The sequence below is a fragment of the Triplophysa rosa genome, linkage group LG19 (assembly GCF_024868665.1).
Source record: "Triplophysa rosa linkage group LG19, Trosa_1v2, whole genome shotgun sequence".
Taxonomy (NCBI): Eukaryota; Metazoa; Chordata; class Actinopteri; order Cypriniformes; family Nemacheilidae; genus Triplophysa; species Triplophysa rosa.
This window is the reverse complement of record NC_079908.1, coordinates 11,733,017-11,756,974: the sequence shown is the minus strand read 5'-3', so window position 1 is coordinate 11,756,974 and position 23,958 is coordinate 11,733,017. Positions and strand designations below refer to the sequence as shown.

Below are 23,958 nucleotides of genomic sequence, written 5' to 3'. Positions count from 1 at the left end.
AAAAAAGCTTTATTAGCACAAAAACTGAAACAAAACCCACGATGGGGAAAAATATTCATAAAAACAAGACTAAAAACAAACACTACCCTCAGGGGAGGGGCAAAACAAAGGAAGTCCAAAGATAAACAATAATCCAAACGGTAGACAAGACAAGGCTAGAGAAACTTGGACAAAAGGGTAAACTCACTGAACCAACACACGATAGCAGGACAAGGGCACAAAACGAACCGGCATGGGACAGAGAGAACTGGGGGTAAAAATAGGGGAACACTTACGAGGGATGATTACACAGGGAAGGTGACGGGAATCAAAGCTAACGGGAACTAACAAAGAGATAACAAGGGGCAGGTGCGGGGAATGAAACACTAATGGGATGAGAATAGTGGAGAATAAGGGGGCGGGGCTAAAAGACGCGACTGGAGGACACGTGGCGCAAAGTCAAAACAAAGGCCACGTGTCTCCACACATAACATAACACACACAAAAGACGTGGTACTCTATGCAAAGAGTCAATAACTTCATTCACTTACTGTAATAAGCTTTAGGATAGAAGATTTGTAATGGCATTATCAAAATTGCAGTTCTGCAGACATAATCCGACTGATATCTTATGGTGCTTCCTTTGATCTCTGATCCTCTTGAACTATGACGCTAAAGATAAATTGATAATTGTTCAATCTGCAAGAAGAGGTATGAGCCCTTCACGTTGCATATCTCTAAACAAAGAATACAGACTCCTTTAACGTCTAGGAGCCAATTAGCACCTCTTTGATGTGACTATAACTTCAACTTTTAGGATAAAAATAGCACCCCAACGACAGAGCCTTGCATCTACTTGCTTTCCATGTCCATCCAAAAGAACTTTGTGGAAATGCATGAAGTGTATTCTTGCTTATTTTAGTTTGTATATTTGCACAGAAAACAGGTGGCAAGCAAATCTTTTTAAATGGACAATTCACTCCAAAACGTTTTCCCATGAAGGTGTCTGCAGTATATTAACCAGACAATTTGTAAAGGCCACATGTCTCCACACATAACATAACAAACACAAAAGACGTGTTACTGCCATGACCCTGTCCACAGAACCAGGAAACTACTGACAGGAAGGACAGGATCATGACAGACTTGACCATAGTAATTTTTACTTTTCTATTTAGGGTAGGGACCATTTTTTGGGTAAACTATTGCTTTAAGTTCTTTTATAACCTTACTGCGTCGCACTCACAACTTCAACTGTTTCCACAATGTAAAATCTTGTTACTGAACCAGGACCAGTTGAACACTTTTGTAGTAAAAACTCTCAAGAGGGATTATTGAGAAATACCATTACCCTTCAGAGGTAAACCAGATTTTAATGAGATGACAATTGGCTTTAGACTGAAAAGGTTGAAAGGTATGCTTTATAAACCAATTACATCATGTAGCCCAGACTGCTTGTGTAAATCCTACGGCAGTTGTTACTGTCGCCTGGTTTTTAATTAGCTAAATATCGAACACAGGTAGTGGAAGCGTAGTGCCAAGTAACAGCTTCACAGTAGCGAAGTTAAAAAGTCAGAGAATCAATAAAAAGAGATCAAGTTTAACCATCAAATATTCTCTCACAGACATGCAACATTCAAAGGAAAGTCAATGAACATGCTGGATTGAGGGCAGTAAGTCATTAGCGAGTAGAGTGCTACAGCTCTTCTCTTACTAATAACTGACACTCGAGGGGTTGGCGCGATGTCAGCTTCATTTACACTCAATGACAATATACCGAGGGTCATTGCTCAACTGTTCAACAATAAACAACTAGACTCATTTGTTGCCTGTACCTAAACTCTCGTCCCATTCCCATTAACCAACCAACAAACTGTGAGTTAGCAGACTGTCACAATAAGAGCTGCAATTATCAGTTCAGTCAGTTCCAATTCTGTGGCGTAGTACCATCATGTTGTACTCTGTTGCCGTTTAAAAGTCTTCATCTCATGCCATGATGCCATCTGCAGCGTTGGAGAAGCATATGTCGTCGCAGTGCTGAGCATTCAGCACCCACACATAACAGTGAGGCTATCAGTACAATGGACAGCTCCCTGGCACAAATGCATCAGGACCATGGACAGCTACCTAACTCAAAAGCCAAGCGTGTTGTTGCTATAGGGTCGGCTTGGCTCATCACAGGACCTAAAGGAGGCCAATCAGAACTGCAGCACAAAGCATCACGATTGTCTAAATAATCACGCCAGACACTGCAATTTAATGAAAATAGACTCGAAACCTCTTGTGCTTATTTGTTATTATCTTTATTTGGTTTCACGCTCTATGCAAAGAGCCCATAACTCCATTCACTTACTGTAATAAGCTTTATGATAGAAGATTTGTAATGGCATTATCAAAATTGCAGTACTGCAGACATAATCTGACTGATATCTAATGGTGCTTCCCTTGATCTCTGATCCGCTTGAACTGTGACGCAAAAGATAAATTGATAATTGTTCAATCTGCAAGAAGAGGTATGAGCCCTTCACGTTGCATATCTCTAAACAAAGACTCCTTTAACGTCTAGCAGCCAATTAGCACCTCTTTGCCGTGACTATAACTTCAACTTTTAAGATAAAAATAGGACCCCAACGACAGAGCCTTGCATCTACTTGCTTTCCATGTCCATCCAAAAGAACTTTGTGGAAATGCATGAAGTGCATTCTTGCTTATTTTAGTTTGTATATTTGCACAGAAAACAGGTGGCAAGCAAATCTTTTTAAATGGACAATTCACTCCAAAACGTTTTCCCATGAAGGTGTCTGCAGTATATTAACCAAACAACTTGTTACATTTACAGGAAATAGTTTATAAAATGTCATAATTATCAGCGTGATTTAAACAGTCAATAGTACAGATACGAAAGATTAAGGTCAGTCTGCTGATAAACCCCCTTTAAGCTTGATTGTGTTTGGATAAGTAATCTGCCAACAACAATCTTAACATCACAACATGAGAGGCACTGTTTAGCCATCCCAGCCAATGCAGTAGACTTTTTAGACTGCCTGAGTATCCCACTAAATCCTATGGGATTAGCATTAGCTCGCAGTCGTGCTGTAACAGATTTAACCTCATTGCTCTCCTCTTTGACCCTGCCGTGAAGATCTGAGTATTAAACCCACATGGACTGAGGTCACTCACAACAATGAAAATTTCCAACTGACTTATAGCTTCTAAGGGTCTAGTTAATAACATTAACATAAAACACATGGGGGCGGTTTCCCGGACAGGGTTTCAGACTAAATCCCAAACTTAAATGTTAGAGGTGTCTTGATCGAAAACAATTTACACTGACATGTCTTAAAATATATAAAATATATCAGTGCAGTTGTTTTGTCTCGAGATGCACACCAGTTATCTTTTTTGTAAGGTATGTTTCTTTAAAAACGACCTAAATATCCTAATTTAACTAAGGCCTAGTCCTGGTTTAAGATAATCCCTTTCCGGGAAACCGCCCCATGGTGATTATTGAAATAAACCACATAACAAATGCTGTACCCTTGTACACAAGGGCACATGCCCCCTCAGATAATTGAACAGTCATCCAACCTCCAAATGACGAGTCTATTAATCAATTAATCAGCTGCACGATTCTATAGGAAGACACTATATCAGTTATGAGCTGCACCCTCGTACTCTTTTGGAGATTTTTGCCGTTCTGATCACGCACAGGATCTTAACATTTATCAATCCGGCGACAGAAGCATCAACGTCTGCGCACGGTCGGGAGCTCGGCTCAAGTTAACACCCGCGTCCCCGAAACAAGACTTCCAGACTCGTTTTAAACTAGTATGCGCCGTCGTTTAGGCAAAGCATTTGTCACCCACTTGAATACACTTAAGAGATATTCTCTATAATATTTCTTTAAATGTATGTATTTGAACGTATAGGACATGTCAAATTGATAGAGGCGGGGCATGAAGTTTTGTTGCTTGTAGTCCATTTGTATTGAACACCATCTATTATGTTTGTGTACTCCTGAAAGTGACAGAAGAAAACTTATTTTGAATATGATTAGTATTTATTTCCAGAAAAATAAATAAAAAATATTGATGGATATGCCCAAGAGCACACAGAAAAAAGTTATATTCATGCTTATGAAATAAGCCAAAAGCTACATGCTATTAAAAAATCGATTTACATGTCCCTAAAGGGGTCCTATTTTGCCTATTTTTCAAAATCGTTATTATGTTTATGATGTGCTAAAAAATAGGTGACCATATTTCGGTTTTCAAAAACTGCTTTATATATTATATCTTTCACCAGGGTTTTACACTGTCATCTCGATTCTCAGAAAACAGGCTGTTGATTTCCTGGTTCTATGTCCCTCCTACCGAAACGCTCTGATTGGTCAAGCTGAGCCAGTCTTTTGTGATTGGTCTACCGAGTCGTGTTCCAGGGGGCAAGGTCAATGTTAATTTTGGGATTCATGATGTCACTAACCAAGAAAAAAGTTTGTTGTAGTCCCAACGAGCCATTCATTTTAGTCTTTAAAAAGTGATTTCTGTTAAAGAAAATATATCGCTATATCACTGATCTTGCAGGTTAAACATTCCCAAAAAACGAAATGACCCTCCATTGAAGCCATGGGTGGTGGTCAGACACGGTGGGGTTGTGTTAGGAGCTCACTGCGATTGCAAAGCTGGACTAGGCGAGTGCTGCTCTCATGTGTCTTGTTTAGGATTTGGCAGCACAACGACAGAGAGGAAGAGATAGCGGTGACATGTGTTGGTTAGCATGTTTTATTGCAGTTAACTATTTAATCGTCTATCGGGGATTCAGGATCCTTAGGAATATGATAAAATGATTTGCATTTACAGCAGCTGTCCACCATGTTAAAATAGTATGATTTGTCTAAGTCTAAACAGCCTGGTTTTAAATGATTGTTTGACCACTGTCAATACCAATGCTACAGTCGCTCTAGCGTTCTCCTGATAGCCTGCCAAAATGGCCGAGTTCAGATTGCATGACATCAACCTCCGGAGCTCTATTAAAGCTATCACCTGTGTGAGCACTCCACCTAACTCCTATCATGAACTATGACATCATCGTCTCCCCTCCTTAGCACTTTTCACATGTTGTTCACACCTCAAGCGGTACAAGTGCGAGAGAGTGAAAATATCACAGGAACTGTAAAACAACAGCTCAGAGGCGCATAGCGACAGCAGCTAACACAGAGCTAATTTCTTTCCTGAGATCCGCCCTTAAACAGCCTAGAACAAACGGCGCTCCGCACAATCCCCTTCAAAAAGCACTTCATCAGCTCGCCCTGTGCATATGTTCATCCAGATACACTAAGGTTTGTTTTTATGCACTGCAGTAATGCCTTTGAGAGAGAGGGAGTTGGTAATGAGGGCTGACAACCTGCCCGCCACACAAACATAATCTAGCACACCCTAAAGTCCCATTCAGCCTTTGATTAAACTCGAATGCGGCGTACAAGAGTTTGACAGAGCTCGGAATGAGAGCATCCATGGAATGTGGTACTTTCTCGAGCTTGTGTGCTTGAGCTCTTATAGATGAAACACTGCTGACATTAGTGTGTTAGTCACAGTCCGAAAGAGCACGTGGTCACACGGCTGATAAAATAGCCCATCAACACTCCCACTTGTATGCTGAGCTGCTAGATTTAAGAGCAGGCAAAACACGAAAAGATACACACAGATTACAACCGGTAAGGCAGGCAACATTTTCAATCTGCCCTTACATGATCACGTAACTTAAATTCCACCCTCCAATCTTCCAAAACTCCCAGACAAATAAAAAGATCCAAATTTATCTCTGAGACATGAGCACGTACATCTGGGTGGTATTTTAGGCAGTATGTAGTGTTTTGGTGGTGTATTGGGCGTATCATACAATGGATGATTTATGAATTGATAGACAGGACTGCTATCTATATTTTTTAAATCATAGCAATACAGAAACATTTAATGTTAAAATATGGTATTAAAGAGAATTCAACTAATGTTAGATTTTTTACAACAGAATGTTGTTTACAGCTGGGGCGCCAGTAAATCCCATACAATTACAGTGTTTTATGTAAAATTACATGTTTTTCATGATATAGCTGTAAAGTACTTTTCAATAATTTGACGGTTTTACCATATTTAAAAATACATGGAAAATCTGTTAAAAAACTAACATCTGTTAACATTCTGTAAAATTACAGCTTTTACATTATGTGTACAAAATCTGTAAAAAAGCAGTAATATTCTGCAAAACTACTGCTTTTTTCCCCAATGCTCTATTCACACTGATGCCAGACTTATTTAATTGTTATGGATGTATATTTTTTCATTTAAAATATTAATAATTAATAGTCAAATGAGGTTAAGCACCTTTCATATATAAAATAATTTAATTTAACAGTATTACAGGGCTGCAAGATATATTTAAAGTATTGAAATATTGGCAAATGTGGATATCACAAGGGTTTGCAGTCAGTAACTGAATGATTTTAATAAATCAAAAAGTTTAGCATAGTCAAAAATTTACATCGATACTCAGAGAGAATGTAAAACGTATGCTGTTTTTATAATTTTACATTTTAAGATGTATTTTAACATATTTTTGTCAAGAACTGGTGTGGAAAGAACCCAGATGCAGGCAAGCAGTGAAGGGGTTAAACAAAATACTTTTAATAAACCATAGACAAAACAAAAACCCAAGAGGGGGTAAAATAACAAAGACAAAGGGATAACAACTCCGACTACACAGGCACATAAACTAACTAGAACAACACTAGACAAACACTTACACTGACTAAACTTAACTGATCAAATGACACGGGCAGGACCACGAAGCAATCATACACCGAACAGATGTAGTACAGACTTGGTATAATCCACAAGCACAGGACAAAGAAACAAGAGGGTATTTAAAGGAAAGACAAACGAGGGATAACGACACGGGGCAGGTGTGGGTAATCAAACACTCAGGGAAAGATAACAAGGAAACGAGAGGAGCGGGCCAATGACGAGACACTGGAGAGAATGCATATTATTGTCAAAAGGACAATAATATGTTTCTCTCCACACATAACCAAAGACTTTGTCATGGCTTTGCTACAGGACCAAGAAAAACATGACTAAATAAAGCAGAGCCATGACAATTTTAAATTAATTTTACATAATCGTATTTCATTATTTAGCAAGTTATCGCATTTCACAATTTTCTTGAATATCTTGCAGCTTTACTGGATTACTGTATATACACTGTATATGGTTATTTAACATATTTCATGATTTTTCATATTTCATCATTACATGTGTGTAGGTGTAGGTGCTGAGCTATAAATAACTGTATCATCAGCATAATAAAGAAAATTTAAATTATGCACATTTTGATCAATGTTATTAATATATAAAGTGAATAGGAGTGGCCCTAAAACCGACCCATGGTGCACCTTTAGATACATTAAGTGTATTTGAAATTAAACCTTCTGCCTGTACACACTGAGTTCTATTTGAAAGATAATTATCAAACCAACCAATAGCAAGTTTAGAAAATCCAACACTGACTGAGTAATAATATACTATGATTAACAGTATCAAAAGCTTGAGATAAATCAATAAATAAAGCTGCACAGTAATTCTTATTGTCGACAGATTCAATAAAATCATTTAAAACTTATAAGGCTGCCGTAGTTGTACTATGTTGCTTTCTGAAGCCTGATTGAAAGTCAGATTATTTGCAGTAAGAAAATCCTTCACTTGGTTACTGACAAAAGGTTACTGACAAAGGTTTACAGTACTTTGGCCAGAACCGACAGCTTGGAAATGGGCCGGTTTATTCAGATGTGTAGGATCTCCACTTTTAAACAGAGGAAGAACAAAAGCAGATTTCCATATAAGTGGAATTTCATTTGTAATGAGAGAAGGTTAAAAATGTGAGTTAGGGGCGGGGCAATTAAATCTGCTGCTAGCTTTAAAAAATAAGGTTCAAAGTTATCCGGACCGGATACAAGTTTTAGGGCTTTACACACATCAGAGCTTGCAATAGGTGAAAAATTAAAAGCTTGACTAGATATAAAACCTTCAGATTGAACAATGGAAGGATTCATCTGGGCATTGTTATGTGAATCGAATAAAAAGCCAGAAGCTACAAAACTATAAAAACAGACATAAAATTGCTGGTCATACTACTGCACACCAATGGGCAAGTTATCCAAACAAGATCAAGCTGTGTATTACTGTCCATATGTGAACTTGTAAAGTGTAATCTGATTCACTGCTGTTGGTTTAGGGGCAAGTAAAGCTAATGTCTATGTAAAGCTAAGGCCTGTGTGGATATCACACCGTGATGAGCCAGAGTTAATGTACTGCAACCAGTTTGGAGATTTAGGTGTCTGCTGCCAAGGCAACGCAAGCCAGCGAGCTGGGAGACAGTGTGTCCCAAGATGAGACTGAAGATGTTGGGTTGAACTTATCCTTTATAATGTTTATCCATGAACACTGCTGTCAACCTAGGAATTCAAGGAAAAACTGATCACTCACCGTTGACTGTAAGGTGCACCCAACTGCCGTTGTGAAAGGTGTGGTACTGTTGTTCCAGCATCAGGACCTTGCACTCGTACCAGCCCTGGTCTTCAGATCGAACCCTCTCGATGCGCAGAGATGACTTGCCATGCAGGCTGGTTCGACCTGTGGGGTTTAGAAGCGAGAGGTGAGAGATGTACTTATCAGCAACCCTCACCCAGATCAAAAGTCTCTGACCCCTGGTTGCTGCTTCATTTATCTAAAATAACACACAAAAACATGATTTCTGGGTGTGAAGGCCATATAAATCTTGAAGTGTTTATCTTCACTCTGCTGCACACCCTCTAAGTGCAAGGGAGGGTTTTTGGCACTGCCAAAACTGAAGTGAGAGCCAAAGTGACCCACAGTCATTAATAACAGTCCCGTGAGAAACATCACCGCATCAACAATCCACCATGACATTATGTTAGCTGGCTAGCTGTTTTCAAGGGTCAAGCGGAGAAGGGGATTTATGCAGTTTTCTACTGTGGTAGTCAATGGTGGCCAAGAACTGTTTGGTTATAAGCATTCTTCCAAATATCTTTCTCTGTGTTCATCAGAACAAAGACATTTATACAGATTTGGAACAACTTGAGGTTGAGTAAATGAAGACAGATTTTTTACTCACAGTGCTTTCGTTTCTCTGTATCCCTGTCAATCCCACAGTTCAACTCATGTGCGTCATGCTCGACTTCGGTAAAAATGAATTGAAAATGCTCAAAACATGGCAGTGGAAACGTAGGGTTATTCAAATTTAAGTGGCTCTTCAATAATTGACTTGTGCGCAGGGTATCATGTCAATGTCACGTTTATTAATAAAGCACTATTTAATTAAACCGAAGTTGACCAATGTGCTGCACAATTTAAACAGATTTAAAATGAATACAAAAAAACTAAAAAACAGCATACATAAATCAATCTAGATGTAATAAAAGCGTGGATGACTTTTTGAAAAAAAATTCTGCATAAGAAAGGCTTTGCTTTAGCAAGAATTCGAAGCTGAAAAAAGCAGGACTTTACCATCATATTAATTTGTTTATCGAATTTGAGACCTTCATCAAAGATAATACTCAGATTTTTAACACAGGGTTTTTTCCAAGAGGTCAAATCACCTAGATTTATATTTGGAGTGGTTGAGTCACTATAACTAGTGACACTGTTTACATCATTTTACATCATCACTGTTTACATACATCATTTCTGTTTTTTCCTCATTAAAATTGAAGAAGTTTAAAGATAACCAGGCTTTAACATCTGACAAGCAAGACATAAGTGTATTCAAATCATTCGAGCTTTGCTTTAGGGGCAGATAGATTTGGGTGTCGTCAGCATAACAGTGGAATGACAGACCATATTTCCTAAAAATATCATGGCTTGGCAAATCACACATAGATATTACAGCCTTTGGCGGCTTCATGCTTTTGTAAGTTCTCGGTGCTTAAAAAGCATGACAACTAAATAGAAACATTGACTTTGTGTATAAAACACCTCTACAATACAACCAAATAATAGTAAAACTTACTATTAATGAGGTTTTTTTATTTGAAATAAGTGTGTTAACACCGTGTGCATTACCTTTTAGTTATTTGTTATAATACTTTAATATTAATACGCTATATCTATAATGTAGGATGTATTAACATCAGTAGTATACTTTCTGTGAATATGTAGTCTGCATAGAGTCCAAAGAGTGTGGGTTCATTGTATGTTTTTTGTTTGTGGGTAAGTCATATGAAAAGTTTTGACCAACTGACAAATAACATTTAAAGTGATGAACACTGAGAAATATATTTGGAAGAATGCTAGTAATTTTCAGTTCTGGGACATCATTGACTACCATAGTAGGAAAAATTAAATGGTAGTCAAATGTACCCCAGAACTGTTTGTATTCCTACATTCTTCAAAATATCTCCTTTTGTGTTCAACAGAACAAAATAATACAATATTTTCTTTCCTACTATGGTAGTGGATGATGTCACAGAACTGAAAATTGCTGACATTCTTCCAAATATCTTTCTCTTTGTTCATCAGAACAAAGACATTTATATAGGTTTGAAATGACATGAGGGTGAGTAAATGATGACAGAATTTTCATTTTTGGGTGAACTACACTCTAAAAAAAAGCCGTAAAAATAGGGCACAATATACTGTATTAATATGAAGGAATTTTCCGTGTTCATTTTTACAGTTGTTTTACCTGTATTTTACATTTTGCACTGCATTCATTTGCATTTTAGCATTAATGGAAATGTCCGTAAAATAAAGGAAAATGTACTGGTAATTTTCTGCCAGTACTTTATCTGTTTTTTTACGGGATTTTTTTTTACAGTGTATCACTTTAATGGTCCAGTGTATGAAATTTAGAAGCATCCAGCGGTTGGGTTTGCGAATTGCAACCAGCGGCTCACTCCTCCCCCTCCGCTTCGAAGCCATACTGTGGCTGAAACAGGACTTAGCTGTCGTCACGTTTTCTCTTCTTTGCTAAAGAACATAACGTATTTACGAAACACGCTCTGTAGAGCAGTTTGTCCGTTTAGGGCTACTGTAAAAACAACATGGCGGGGTGTATGTAGATAGAAATAGCTTACTCTAAGGCAGGGCTAGTCAATCATCTTTACCCGGCCTGTCTTAACATTTCAAATAAGTGGAGAGACTTTAAGAACGGTGTGCTTTAAGAAATGCACGTCCTGAGACGCCATATCTTTGAAAGTCCAAAACGCTGCTACATTCACTACAAAAGTAATTCCCGCGGCTCATAACCATATACCGACGTCTTATAAAGTAATTTGATCGGCTTGTCCAAGGACTTAATGTATTTACAACGTTATATCCACAGCCATAGGCAATCGGTCTGCGCACGCGATAGGTCGCGTTCCAAAATGTGTTGTGTGCCCTTGAAAGTAACTGCAGGAAGGGTACACCACGTGAACAGTTATCTCAGATAAACTGTTTTTTTATTACTGCATTCATTATGCATGAAAATACGGCTATATTTACGAGAAACAGCAGTCCATCTCCCTCCAGAAATGGCACTTCAAAGGATCTGCCCTACTAAGTGCGTGGGGCACATGAATGGGATTGGAATTTACCTGAAGATGCTATAATAGCTTTCAGTTTCTTGCAAATATAAATTGATTCGCTTTATAAGACACTAATTTAACGTCACAAGGGGGAGGGATTACTTTTGTGTTGAAAAAACATTTGTGATGTGTTCTTGAAAAAACAATGCCTGGGGGACTGGGGGTGAGTGGGCCTACATTAACAGCAATTTAATTTTGGGTAAACTAACACATTAAGGAATATAAAATACAACTAAAAATACAATATCCCTTTTAATTAAATATCATGAAGAGGCAAAAATATCGGATGCAATATTTGTGTGCATGTTTAAATATATGACCTATAGGCCTAAGTAACAGCAACAAGAAAAAACAGCATAAAAGTAACAAAATGCAGTAAATAACAGAAATACAAAATAATAGAAGTAAGTATATGGTAAAAAACTGGCCCGCATCCGATTTATACTTTTGGAATCTGGCCCACAAAGAAAAGTAGTTGAAGTCCCCTGTTCTAAGGTAATAAAAACCTAACGCTTCATTATGTAAGGTCTTTATACACCTCTGAAGACAGATATGAATATTATATTGCATTTCTGTCAATTGATCCTCCAAAAAACTACACACAGCAGCTTTAAAAAAAGAGATGCACACACACCATGCGAAACACAACTCAATGCGCTAATAACACCATTGCATATAATGCAGCAAACTGTAAAACAATAGGCCCTAAAGCAGTAATTTGCATTATTTATTCATGGCGTTACATGCTGGGAAGTGGAACCCTGCCTCCAGCACCACAGACATCACAAAGGGCTATTTTAGGATAAATGTATGCAGTTATTATTGTTGAACAGTTAATTGTGCAGTGGTATATTAAGCAGTTAAATATACACAAATATTGTCTTATAAATAAGAGTGCATTTCATCATATTTATGATTAAAGCTGAGGCAGAGAAGTTGAGAATTTCTGACACATGTTCAGGTTATTTCCAAGCATCACTACATCCTCTTTATGTACTGTACAATCAATGAATTCATTTCAGCTATAAGTGGTCTCTTTGTCACCATACAATCACGACTACACAATGGCCCATTTCATGAGGTTGATATGGAGTCATCTAACAAGCACTCTTTTTGTGGTGGATATCTGATCATGCTTGAGCCATACGGGACACAGACCAGCTTGTCTTAGATGAGAGAAAGTTATGCCTGGGTATCACGTACCAAGACACAGGGCTACTGTGGCCAGGCTAAGTGGAGGTTATGGTGCCCATGGGTCAGAGGAAATATACTGCTGAATGAGAGACCTCGTGTACATGCAGGTCACAGAACAACACTGGCTGTTTTTGACACAATTATAAACCCTCATAAGAGGAACAGTAACAGGAAATAGTAATGTAAGAAATATTTAAGATACTGTACTAATTTACTCATATTAGTATGCTGAAAATCGAGTTTATAATGAAAATCATTCATTTAAAACTGCTATATTTCAAATGTATACTGTGTCCTCCCTTTGGCCCTTAAAATCAAAGGAATTTTTCACCCAAAAAGGAAATTCTTATAATTTACTCACCCTCATGCCATCTCAGGTGTACGTGACTTTCTTCAGCAGAACACAATCGGAGTTATTGAATTAGAGATATATTGAATAATATCCTGGCTCTTCCGAGCTTTATAATGCCATTGAACAGGGGCCACGATTTTGAAGCTCCAACAAAGGCATTCATCCATCATAAAAATAATCCAAGGCTCCAGTGGGTTGATAAATGCCTTCTGAAGTGAAACGACAGGTTTGTGTAAAAAAAATCAAGCATCTACATTTGGGAAGGCATGAGCGAGAGTAAATTATGTTACAATTTTTTTTTTGTGAACTATTGCTTTAAATTATTTTTTTTCTTCTGCACCTGGTTGAGTTTTATTGTAAATAATCACATCAAGATCCATCAAGACAGACCTAGTTGCAGGAGACAGAATAGGAGTTTATACGTAAAGTAAATACAGTCGGTGAAAAAGTCATAATGTGTTCCTGGTGCTATGAATCTTACCCAGACGATTTTTAAATGGCTCATTTTTGCAGCTTTATTTCCATAAATTCTTTGGATGGAGAGTTTTGTATTGTGAATGGTAAATACACTGTACACATACAGTACATACACTAAAAAACACAGGAAAAAACATTTTCCAGCAGCTGGGGTGCGAGTAAAATACCGCAAAATAACACAGATTTCAGATAAAATTATGTGAAAATTTGCAGTCTTTTTCTGTAATTTAGTGTTTTAACCATATTTAAAAATATGTAAAGAAAACAGTAAAATTCTGTAAAATTACTTCACTTACTAAATCACTTACTCACCCTCAGGTTGTTTCAAACCTATATAAATGTCTTTGTTTTGTTAAACACAAAGAAAGATATTTATAAGAATGTTAGCAATTTTCAGTTCTGTGACATCATCCACTACCATAGTAGGAAAAATATATATATTTTGTTGTTCTGTTGAACACAAAGTGAGATATTTTGAAGAATTTAGAAACACAAACAGTTCTGGGGCATCTCTGTACTGTTTCATTTTTCCTACTATGGCAGTCAATGATGTCACAGAATTGAAAATTGTTAACATTCTTCCAAATATCTTTCTGTAATTTATACAGGTATGAAATGACATGAGGGTGAACAAATGATGACAGAATTTTCATTTTTGGGTGAACTATCACTTTAACTATGGTATGCATTTCTTAATCTCAAAACTCCAGACTTTTGATAACACCTAGAATAACTAAATCCACCAAAGGGGGTAGAGCTTTCTCATGCGTAGCACCTAAACTCTGGAATAGCCTTCCCGATACTATTCGAGGGTCAGACACACTCTCCCAATTTAAATCTAGATTAAAGACACATCTTTTCAGCCAAGCATTCACTTAGTTAATGAAGTTAATGAACAGCAGCTACGCTAATTATTCTCTTTCTGCCCTCGCCTCGGGATGCCCATCCCGAGGTAGGGAGAGATTCCGCCAGGCCCAGATGAACGTCACATGCCCATCCCCAACTAGAGATTACGCCAGCTACATCGGAAAATCCCGTGCCATCCTCCTGCGAGAGCCTGCGGACTGACTGACCATCCAGCTCCATCCAAGACAATTCCATCACCACCCAAGAGAAAAGCGACCATCTGACCGGCCCAGCTCAGACAATTCCATCCCCAACCGAGAGCAAAGTCGGACTACCTGTCACATAAATGCTAAATTTACAATACTTGGTATTTAATGCTAAACTTACATCACATGACAGCAGTTTGAAGTTATAGCTGCATTCAGTGACTTGGAGGTTTCTGGGTGGGTGTTTGTGGGGAGTGGGGGGGCTTGTTGGTTGTGGTTTGGGGCGTTTCATTTGTTGGGACTGTGTGGATCTGGTCTGGTTTGGTCTTGATTTGTGGTCGATGTCGGACAACAGAGGAATAAAGTTAATTATGCCATTACTATTTTTCCCTGGTTGTTCCTCTATTGTCTGTTGTTGATCGCGGAATGGGACCGGGTTGGACCTGCACGGTTTCGGCGGGTGGGGCTTCCTGGGTTGCGGCTCATGGGCTCTCCGTGTTCTTCGTTGACGTTTGCTCGGTGGCTTTGGTCGGGTTCACTGAGTGCAGCTATGACACGTCAGAGGAGATCTGGCCCTCCCGGCTGAGCCTGGTTTCTCCTGAGGTTTTTTTTTCTCCATTTATTCATCATTGAAGTTTGGGTTCCTCGCCACAGCAGTGCAGTGTTGGCTTGCTCACCGGGAGACTGCATTTATTTATTTATTCATTTATTTATTAGATATTATTTATTATAATGATCTTGCTTGGTCTATAACTGTGCTGTGTTTTACCTTTCTGTGTTTTTCTTATTTGCTCCTGTAAAGCTGCTTTGGAACAATGCACATTGTGAAAAGCGCTATATAAATAAAATTGAATTGAATTGAATTGAATTGAACTGAATTAATCAAGCTTCCAGGGTTTTGAATATCTTAATCTGCTTAAAAAAAACACAATATGGTAAAATCAGATGAGGATTCAGGATGAGAGATGCGAATAAAAAACCCATCTCATTTCCATTCACTGTGAGTGAGAACCATTAAAATTGCATATCCTGCCCCAAGCCACATCTGATCAACTATCACAGTTTCTTTGCTTTTAGAAATCTGACATGCTTTTAAATTATGCACTTTCTGTCTCCGTTCCTTATCAATGATGTAATTTCCAACCTCAATTAGGAAAGAAAAGGATCACATTTGATCTACCTCAATTCCCCCCATGCACCACAGACTAAATGCTCTCTCATCTCTATGTCTGATGCTCTCCACCTGTCCACAGATCTGGACCGCCACATTTATCTACTCAAAAGATAAGAGTTTTCTTCAAACGCTCTGCACGTTTCATTTCTTAATCTGTTGACACGTGCCGGCTCTTGCCCTGTGATAAAGCTTTCTGCCCCTATGAGTGAGATTAAATAATATGTCAAGGTCTGGATTGAGCCCATTCAAACACAAGAAGTGTCTCTGTTTCGGTGGGTAGACCATATGGCTGAAGCACTTGCTGCAATGTAACGTAAATCAAAACTATGCGTTTATGAAACGGGACAAAAATCAAGCAATATCCACCTGTAGAACCATCATTGTCTCTAATGGTACTACAATTGTGTCAAGGACGTGTGGCTGGAGAACCCAGATGCAGGCAGGCAGTGAAGGGGTTAACACAACAAGACTTTATTAACTAATAAAACACAAAACAAACACCCTCAATGGGGGAAAATGAAACTAAAAGATGTATAGAAAACAAAGACTTCCCACGAGGGGGCAAAATGAAAACAAGAACAGCAAAAAACTAAACTAAAGGACATGACCAAACGTCTTACATCAAAACACGACAGGGTAAAACACAAAACTCAGACGACGGGCAAGGCCAGGAAAAGGAACACTCGACAAGGTACATAGCACAAAACAGTCAATACACAACGTAATCCAAGAGCACAAGACAAAGAAACATGAGGGCATTTATAGGAAAGACAACGAAGGATAACGAGCGAGGGCAGGTGGGAAACATTAGACATGGAAGGGAAGCAATACATGAAACGAGAGGGGCGGGGCCAATGACAAGACACGAGAAAACACATGAGATGTCAAAACAAACAACTCATGGCTTTCTCACATAAAACCTAAGGGCTCTGTCCCGATCTTGCCACACGACTAGAAATTCATAACAAGAAGGTAGGACCGTGACACAATTGTCTCTAGAACAAATGTTCTGCTTTACAGAAAGCAGAATGAGCCTGTGAATGCCTCTGTGCGTGTACAATACAAATTATGTGTTACAGTGTATGGGAACATCTGAGCCTACCGGCATACTCGGGGTCCACATGGGGAGGGTAAAAGCGGAAGTTGATGAAGAAGGGGATGGGCACTCCGAACTTGAACCACTCCACCACGTAGGGCTGGCCGTTGAGTGGGTGGGCCACGTCACATCCCAGAATCACGGTCTCCCCAGCGCGGGCCGTCACAAACTGGGGCTCCTCTCTGACTCCGTGGGCACCTGGTGAGAACACACAGATTTGATGAGAACACGCACACGGCACTGTAACTTCTGTGCAGCAGTGATTCATGGGAAGACAAATTTTGGCTGAAACTAGCTTTTGGTCTCCAGGCTATGTGCTCTACTACAGTATCGATTGTAAGGTCAATTCTGCATAAATTAACTCTCCATCCAGATATCCTGAAACTATTTGACTAATCAATATACACACAATCATTTAATTTCGATTTGTTTTGGGGAGATATCTAGATTAGGATCTGAGTTTGCTGTTTACACTGGGATATCTACAGTAAATAAATCAGGATTATTAAATAATAACTTTCAAAATGTCAATCTAAGACAGTGATTCTAAACTGCTAAATCTTCATCTCGGCTACATTTGTCTGTCACCTGCTATAAGTAAACTACCTAAAAGCTTGGTATACTACATTAAAAAGGGGATTAACTTGGTAAAAATAAAAATGGTTTGCATCGACCACAATGTGATCGTGAAATTAAGTATTGGCTGCTGCTGAGAACATTTACAATACAAACAAAAAGTGCCCGTTCTACTATTCATTCAATGTCAAGTTGATCATTTTGCATATTGCAGGTCATGGTAATACAATAAATTGTAATGTTAACTTTGATAAACTATACATATGCATATACACATACATATACATACACATACAGTGTTCAACAAATGTATTAGACCACCTGTCATAATAAAGAGAAAACACAAATATCTGTCAAAAACCTGTATAAACCAAAAATGTGATTGTAATTTATTAGGCAAATAACAAACTGAAACAACTGTATAGTCTTTAAACACGTTTTAATACCCAAAGTTGAGCTGTCACATTCAATTGATCTCTGAAGTAAAAAATGAATCAAGCGTAACATTCAACCATTAAAATTATTTTTTTCTTTTAAGAACTGCAAATAAAAAAATAAAAAAGGGCTATACTATTTGTTTCTACCCTTGTTAATTAGTAAATTCGAAAATTCATAGATAGCAATAATTATATTGAAGCATTAGAAATACCACTGTATATACAGTAAATAGGGCCCATTGTATGTATTGTAAATAATGGGTCTTAAATCAAAACCAGTTAATAAGGACCTAGTAAAAATGAGTCTTTCCAACCTTTGCTACAGTAGCTGTGTCCTCCAAGCTTATCTTGCTTCAGCAATTAAACCAAAAATTAAACATTACACATATCTGAATTTTTTTGCGCTGGACAGAACATAAATTAAAGACGACCTTGGTTTAAGGTCATTGGCAAGCAAAGGACTGTTTGGCATAACCATCAAAACTAGGAGTGTTATAGGTTTTTTGAGAGGTAACTGTCATGACAGGAAGAATGTCTGGCTTAGTCCAAGCCTAGGTGGGATAAAATGTATTTATTCAATAGATAGCTTCCACTATCTGAGGCAAACCACATACAAAAAGCCGGGGAATCAAATGACTGACTCACGACTGTGATAAGACATTCTCATCTGCAGCTTTCTGCCTCTCTCTCTCCCCTCCCCTTCTCTATAATAATGTGATGATGAGAGCGGAGTGCTGCCAGTGCGTCCCCATGCATATACCCAAGACTCCCGCTGCACCCGCCACTTACTGCAGCAGCGCCTGCTGATTGGCTGCTGGTGACATCACCGGTGAGCAAAACAAGCTTTGGAAGGTATGACTTCACTGTTTGCATGGCTGAGAGCAACAAGCGGTTAACAAGCTGCTCTCTCTCCCATTCTCCCCTGCAGAGTTACTCCAGTTTACGATGAAAGACACAGGGGATCAAGTCAGTCAAACCACTGATACCCGAGAGAAAAAGGATGCACGCTCGCTCGGAGCGTTTTAAAAGACAGAATTTCATTGGTTTTGCATGTGTTGCAGTGACCATCTAAGCAGAAGAGACAAATATTCTTAAACACGATGTAAAAATATGGCAAAAAGTTGACGTCCACAAATTAGGTTTACACTAAGGATTTGACAGCGCATCATTGTGTGCACATCACAATGATTTTCACAGATCTCTCTCAACTTTTTAAATGAGATGGAAGGCTGGATGCACCATCCTGTTCCTTTGAAAATCCCACTTAGAAAAGTAGGTCAAGTAACCCGTAAGTGCTGCGAGATTTTAAAGGATTTGATTCGGGACAGTGTACTTCCTCTAAAAACACTGAATTTACACCCAGGAGTCATAATATTCCCAAATATTATGAAATATTATATTGAAAAAATCTACATTTCAGACCAAATTTTCACCGATACTAAATTTCTCCACCGATGCTGATAGACGATTATTAATATATACGATATCGGGCAATACAGATCAGAAGATTAAATTAATATTTCTAAACTTTCTGAATGTTATTAATTCATTTAATGACTAATAATATTGAATATCAAACTGGTGATGTTTCTTAACTTTTCTATACAGAGCACAAATTCATTGCATTTTCCTGTCCTCTTTTGATTAACAGGATATATCGACCCTCATCATAGGCTGTCTTTAAACTATCAGCCGCCGATGTGTAAAAGTTGCTTTTATCAACCGATACCGACTATTGATCGGTGCATCTCTAGCTTTAACAGACCTGCCATCACAAGGAAGAAATTGTGTTTGTTTAAACTATTTTAGCCTTTACGCTACTATTATAACCCGTCTCACTCATCTGCCTGATCAATTCCTTATTCTGTTAGCTTTAACAAATTGGATCTAAAAGTTTGTATTGCTCAGAAAAGTGACTCAAGCATCTGTGTAAGCATCTGCCAAGTACTTCAGAGAGTCTGATTGTTGCATAACTTTCATGCTTGATGATGAGAATCTGTAATCTGCGGCACGACAAACATGCACATCGGATAAACAGGACGGATCCTGACTGCGCAATTAAAGCTAGAAGAGCCCACCATCAGCCTAACAATCTGCGTTTATGATTCTGAAAGTCATCCTCATGGGTATCATTTGGGAAAAAAACAAAAAGAGGAAAATTGGGCAAAGAAACCTCAGTGCAATTGTTCCTTTGCTGAACAATACGTTGCAGCTTTGTCCACCCTATTTGTCCACATCAGACGATTTTGACAGGGCTGATAAAAACCAAAATATCACTGTGGCTTTGGATACTAATGAAGTTTTAATGGCAGCAAAGGACTTGATCAAGTTCAGCTGGATCACACCACCCCTGTCATGCGCATCACACATGGGTTCACACTGAACCCTCAAAGAGGTGCTGGCTGACTTTTCAAACAGCCCCAGCTGAGCCCTGTGCTCCGCTCCTGTTGTCCTGAACAGCCCAGCACTGGTTTCAGGTGACTTAAACAATCATATGATTACCTGAGCAGGCAGCAGATCGAGTACGTTTTTGAGCTAAATATGTTTTTTGGCTTGTGCCACAGTTACAGTAGAGACTAATTCAAATGTGGATTATGGGTGGAAAATATCTGAAATGTGATCTTAATATCTCTATTTGAAGAAATATGTATACATTCGTTGCACCAATTAAAAAGCATGATTTGGATAAAACACTCATGTTTATTTTATTAAATAGAGTAAACACATGTAAATGCTGTTTGCAGTTACGAAAGGCCTTTAATGCCAAACATCTAATGTATATACACTATGGAGCAGAGATGACGTATTTTTGTAGGCAAACCCGGAAGTTTGAGCCGCATTGGTTCCCTCCACACAAAGCCTATGCATTTTTCTCATAGACTTGGAAGATGGCAAAAAATAAGATCTGAGATTATTAGCAAAGGTTTATGATGTTTACATGCTGTGTCTATCCAGATAATATTTACAAATGAAGACAACATTTGTTACTTTTGAAGCCTAAATACAATCGCCAGAAGTAAAAAGCTAACATGAGGTTATAACCGACTGCCAAGCCTTCGACAAGTTTTTCAAACCTTATTAAAATGGGTTCCCTGGTAAGTAATTACTTTGTGAATGAATATCGTTCCACGTTTTTAGAGATTTGTGCCCATGTTGCATTATTCGTGAGATTTATATGCGTGATGACGTCGAACGTACTTGCCAAAGGATGTAGTCGCTTTAAGCAACATGTTAGCAACCGCCATTTTCAAGACACAATAAAGCTTAAAAGAATTCACAAGCGGGTTATAACTGGTGTGTTTTATGTCATAGATTAAAACGGGGAAATATTTAGAGGTTTTGTGAACCCAATACCTGTAACAGTTCACAGATGATAGACGATGCCACAGGGGTAAAGTGAAAAGTTTAATAATCAAAAAGGTGAACTCAGGAACAAAAATAGGGAAATCCAAAAACAGGGAAACATCCAAGGGAAAAACAGTACAATCCACAAACATCCACGGGAACAAAATTCAATAATCCAACAGGTAATAAACTTCCACAGAACAAGGGGTACGGAGCTAGTATCACAAAATACAACTACACCAGACACAAAACACTGGGTAAAGGGAGAACATATAGTGTCCGGTTGATGAGGTGCAGGTGAAAATCATTATGGGGGATGTAGTTTGTGAGTTGTTACAGTACTCCCCCTCCCGCAGGCGTGTCCTCGCGCCACAACGATCCAACTGGGGAGGGGTGGGGTGGGGTGGGGGTCCAGGAGGTGGGTGAGGCATAGCCAGAGGGAAGATGGCAGAGGGTAGTCCATAGGGCTGGGATGGTGAAAATAGAGGGAGGATCCAGGGGTGAGTCCAGTGCAGGAGCTGGCAGACGAAGGCAGAAGAGGCAGAGGGAGGGAGGGTGGGAGCTTGGGGACTGGCGAGGGAGAGTTGGCTGTCGAAGAAGGGCTGGGCGGGACCAGCGAGGGCATGGACAGGCTGGGATGGACCAGCGGGAATATGGACAGGCTGGGCGGGAGCAGCAGGGACGCGGGCAGGCCGGGGCGGGACCAGCGGGGAGTCAGTTTCATGTTTCCAGTCTAGGAGTTCAGAGGCCATCTGCAGCTCACCCTCTGCATGTGGACGAGACTTCCCTCAAAGCCCTCAAAGTCCACCAGAACTCCCACGGCGACAGACGATGTTACCGGCTCACGCACTTGGTCAGACGCACCTCGGAGCTCCAGGACGAACGCTGGCTCAGTCATTGTGTCTTTTGCCGGCATTGGTGTCACTGTGGTTTCTGGCTCTCCATATGCAATGACGTCAGACGAGCGCTCTGTGATGAGGGGTGGTGGCTAACTGGTCTCTGGTTCTGGGCGGGATCCGGGGGTTTCGGAACACTGGACTGCGGAGGCGCGCATTCCGAGTGGGCCGTAACAACCCCACCATTTACGACCGGTCAGTGAAGGGTTATAGGATGGTGAAGGGGTCCGGTGATGAATATGGTGTGGCCATCGCGTTGTTTAGGTCTGGTCTTCTGTAACAGTTCACAGATGATAGATGCCACAGGGGTAAAGTGAAAAGTGAAAGGTTTAATATTTTAAAAAGGTGAACTCAGGAACAAAAATAGGGAAATCCAAAAACAGGGACATCCAAGGGAAAAACAGTACAATCCACAAACATCCACGGGAACAAAATACAATAATCCAACAGGTAATAAACTTCCACGGAACAAGGGGACTAGTTTTGTGAACTAGTATCACAAAATACAACTACACCAGACACAAAACACTGGGTAAAGGGAGAACATATAGTGTCCGGTTGATGAGGTGCAGGTGAAAGTCATTAGCATTCGGGTGAGCGGGAACAATCAACATGGCCGGAGGAGTGCAGGTGCAAGGCATTATGGGGGATGTAGTTCGTTAGTTGTTACAATACTTTATTTCAGGCGACTTACCAAAAACCCATTCAAAAAACCCATAGACTTTGGGGCGATGGACTGGAAGTGATAAAATGCTAACTCGTTTCTGGGATTTGCATACAAAAATACGTCATCTCTGAGGTACTCTTTACAGACAAAAAGCATTGGGACGACCTTTTCTAATGAACAGGTTTGATTAATTTAGTCATTTCCGTGAGCACAAATCTTAATACTACAGCATATAATGGTATTCGAGAAAACAGTTTGGGCAGGTCCCTTTTCTATTCCAACATGACAATGCCTCTGTGCACAAAGCAAGATTAAAAGAAATGATTGATTCATTTTCATGATTGATGCTGGTCTGCATAAACCCCAGAGCTGAACACCTTTGAGCCAAACATTCATCACCCGAACCCATCAATGACTTGTACACAGGGGTACAGCCATTTCAGAACAGAAAAAGGCCCATCCAAAACTGTTGAAACAAAGATGGAAACAAAATAATTTAATGTGGTATTATATGGTTATGGTATAGCATTAATATTTGTTGGAATAGATAAACATTTTCATTAGAAGGAGGCGTCCCAGTACTTTTCTTCATATAGTGTGCATTTACTATACGGTGAATGAAGACAGTAGCTCTTGGCCAACCACAACAAATAAACAGCCTCCATAAAGAACACCCATCCACCATATTGGATTCCCTATTTCTATTCCAGTTCGCCCTGAATCACTTGATCAATGTTACTGATGAACAGGCAGTGACTGTAATGAGCAGTCTCATAAAAAAACCCACTTGCTCTGAGCGGCTAGCTTTGCTAAGGATGAATACTACTTCAGACTGCATCTATAAATAACCACAAATTACTCGTAAGTAATGACCGCAGTAAGATGTGAAAGTTGATGGACCTCTAATTGCAAAGGAGGAACAGGCGGCAGTGCATAACTCTGTGGCTTCAACAGGACTCATCACATGATCAGAATCCTTAATGAATGAAGCGATTGCCTCTTCCCCCCACAGCTACTAAACCATATTTTCAAGGTGGATTTCATATTTGACAGCTCGCAGAATGACTTGAAGTGA

General features: G+C 39.3%; 1 protein-coding gene across 9 annotated transcripts in view; it reads right to left on the bottom strand.

The window, feature by feature from the left end:
• igsf9bb (immunoglobulin superfamily, member 9Bb) overlaps positions 1-23,958 on the bottom strand; it is a 120,629-nt gene that overhangs the window by 55,105 nt on the left and 41,566 nt on the right. For all 9 annotated transcript variants that reach the window (XR_008964931.1, XR_008964932.1, XM_057360399.1 and 6 more), the window contains exons 2-3: positions 16,969-17,160; positions 8,517-8,663 (exon numbers count right to left, since the gene is read on the bottom strand). Coding sequence is in view for 7 of the 9 variants with exons in the window: in XM_057360399.1 (XP_057216382.1) it covers positions 8,517-8,663; positions 16,969-17,160 (339 nt within the window). In the remaining 2 variants the exon portion in view is untranslated. The remainder of the gene's footprint in view (positions 1-8,516; positions 8,664-16,968; positions 17,161-23,958) is intronic.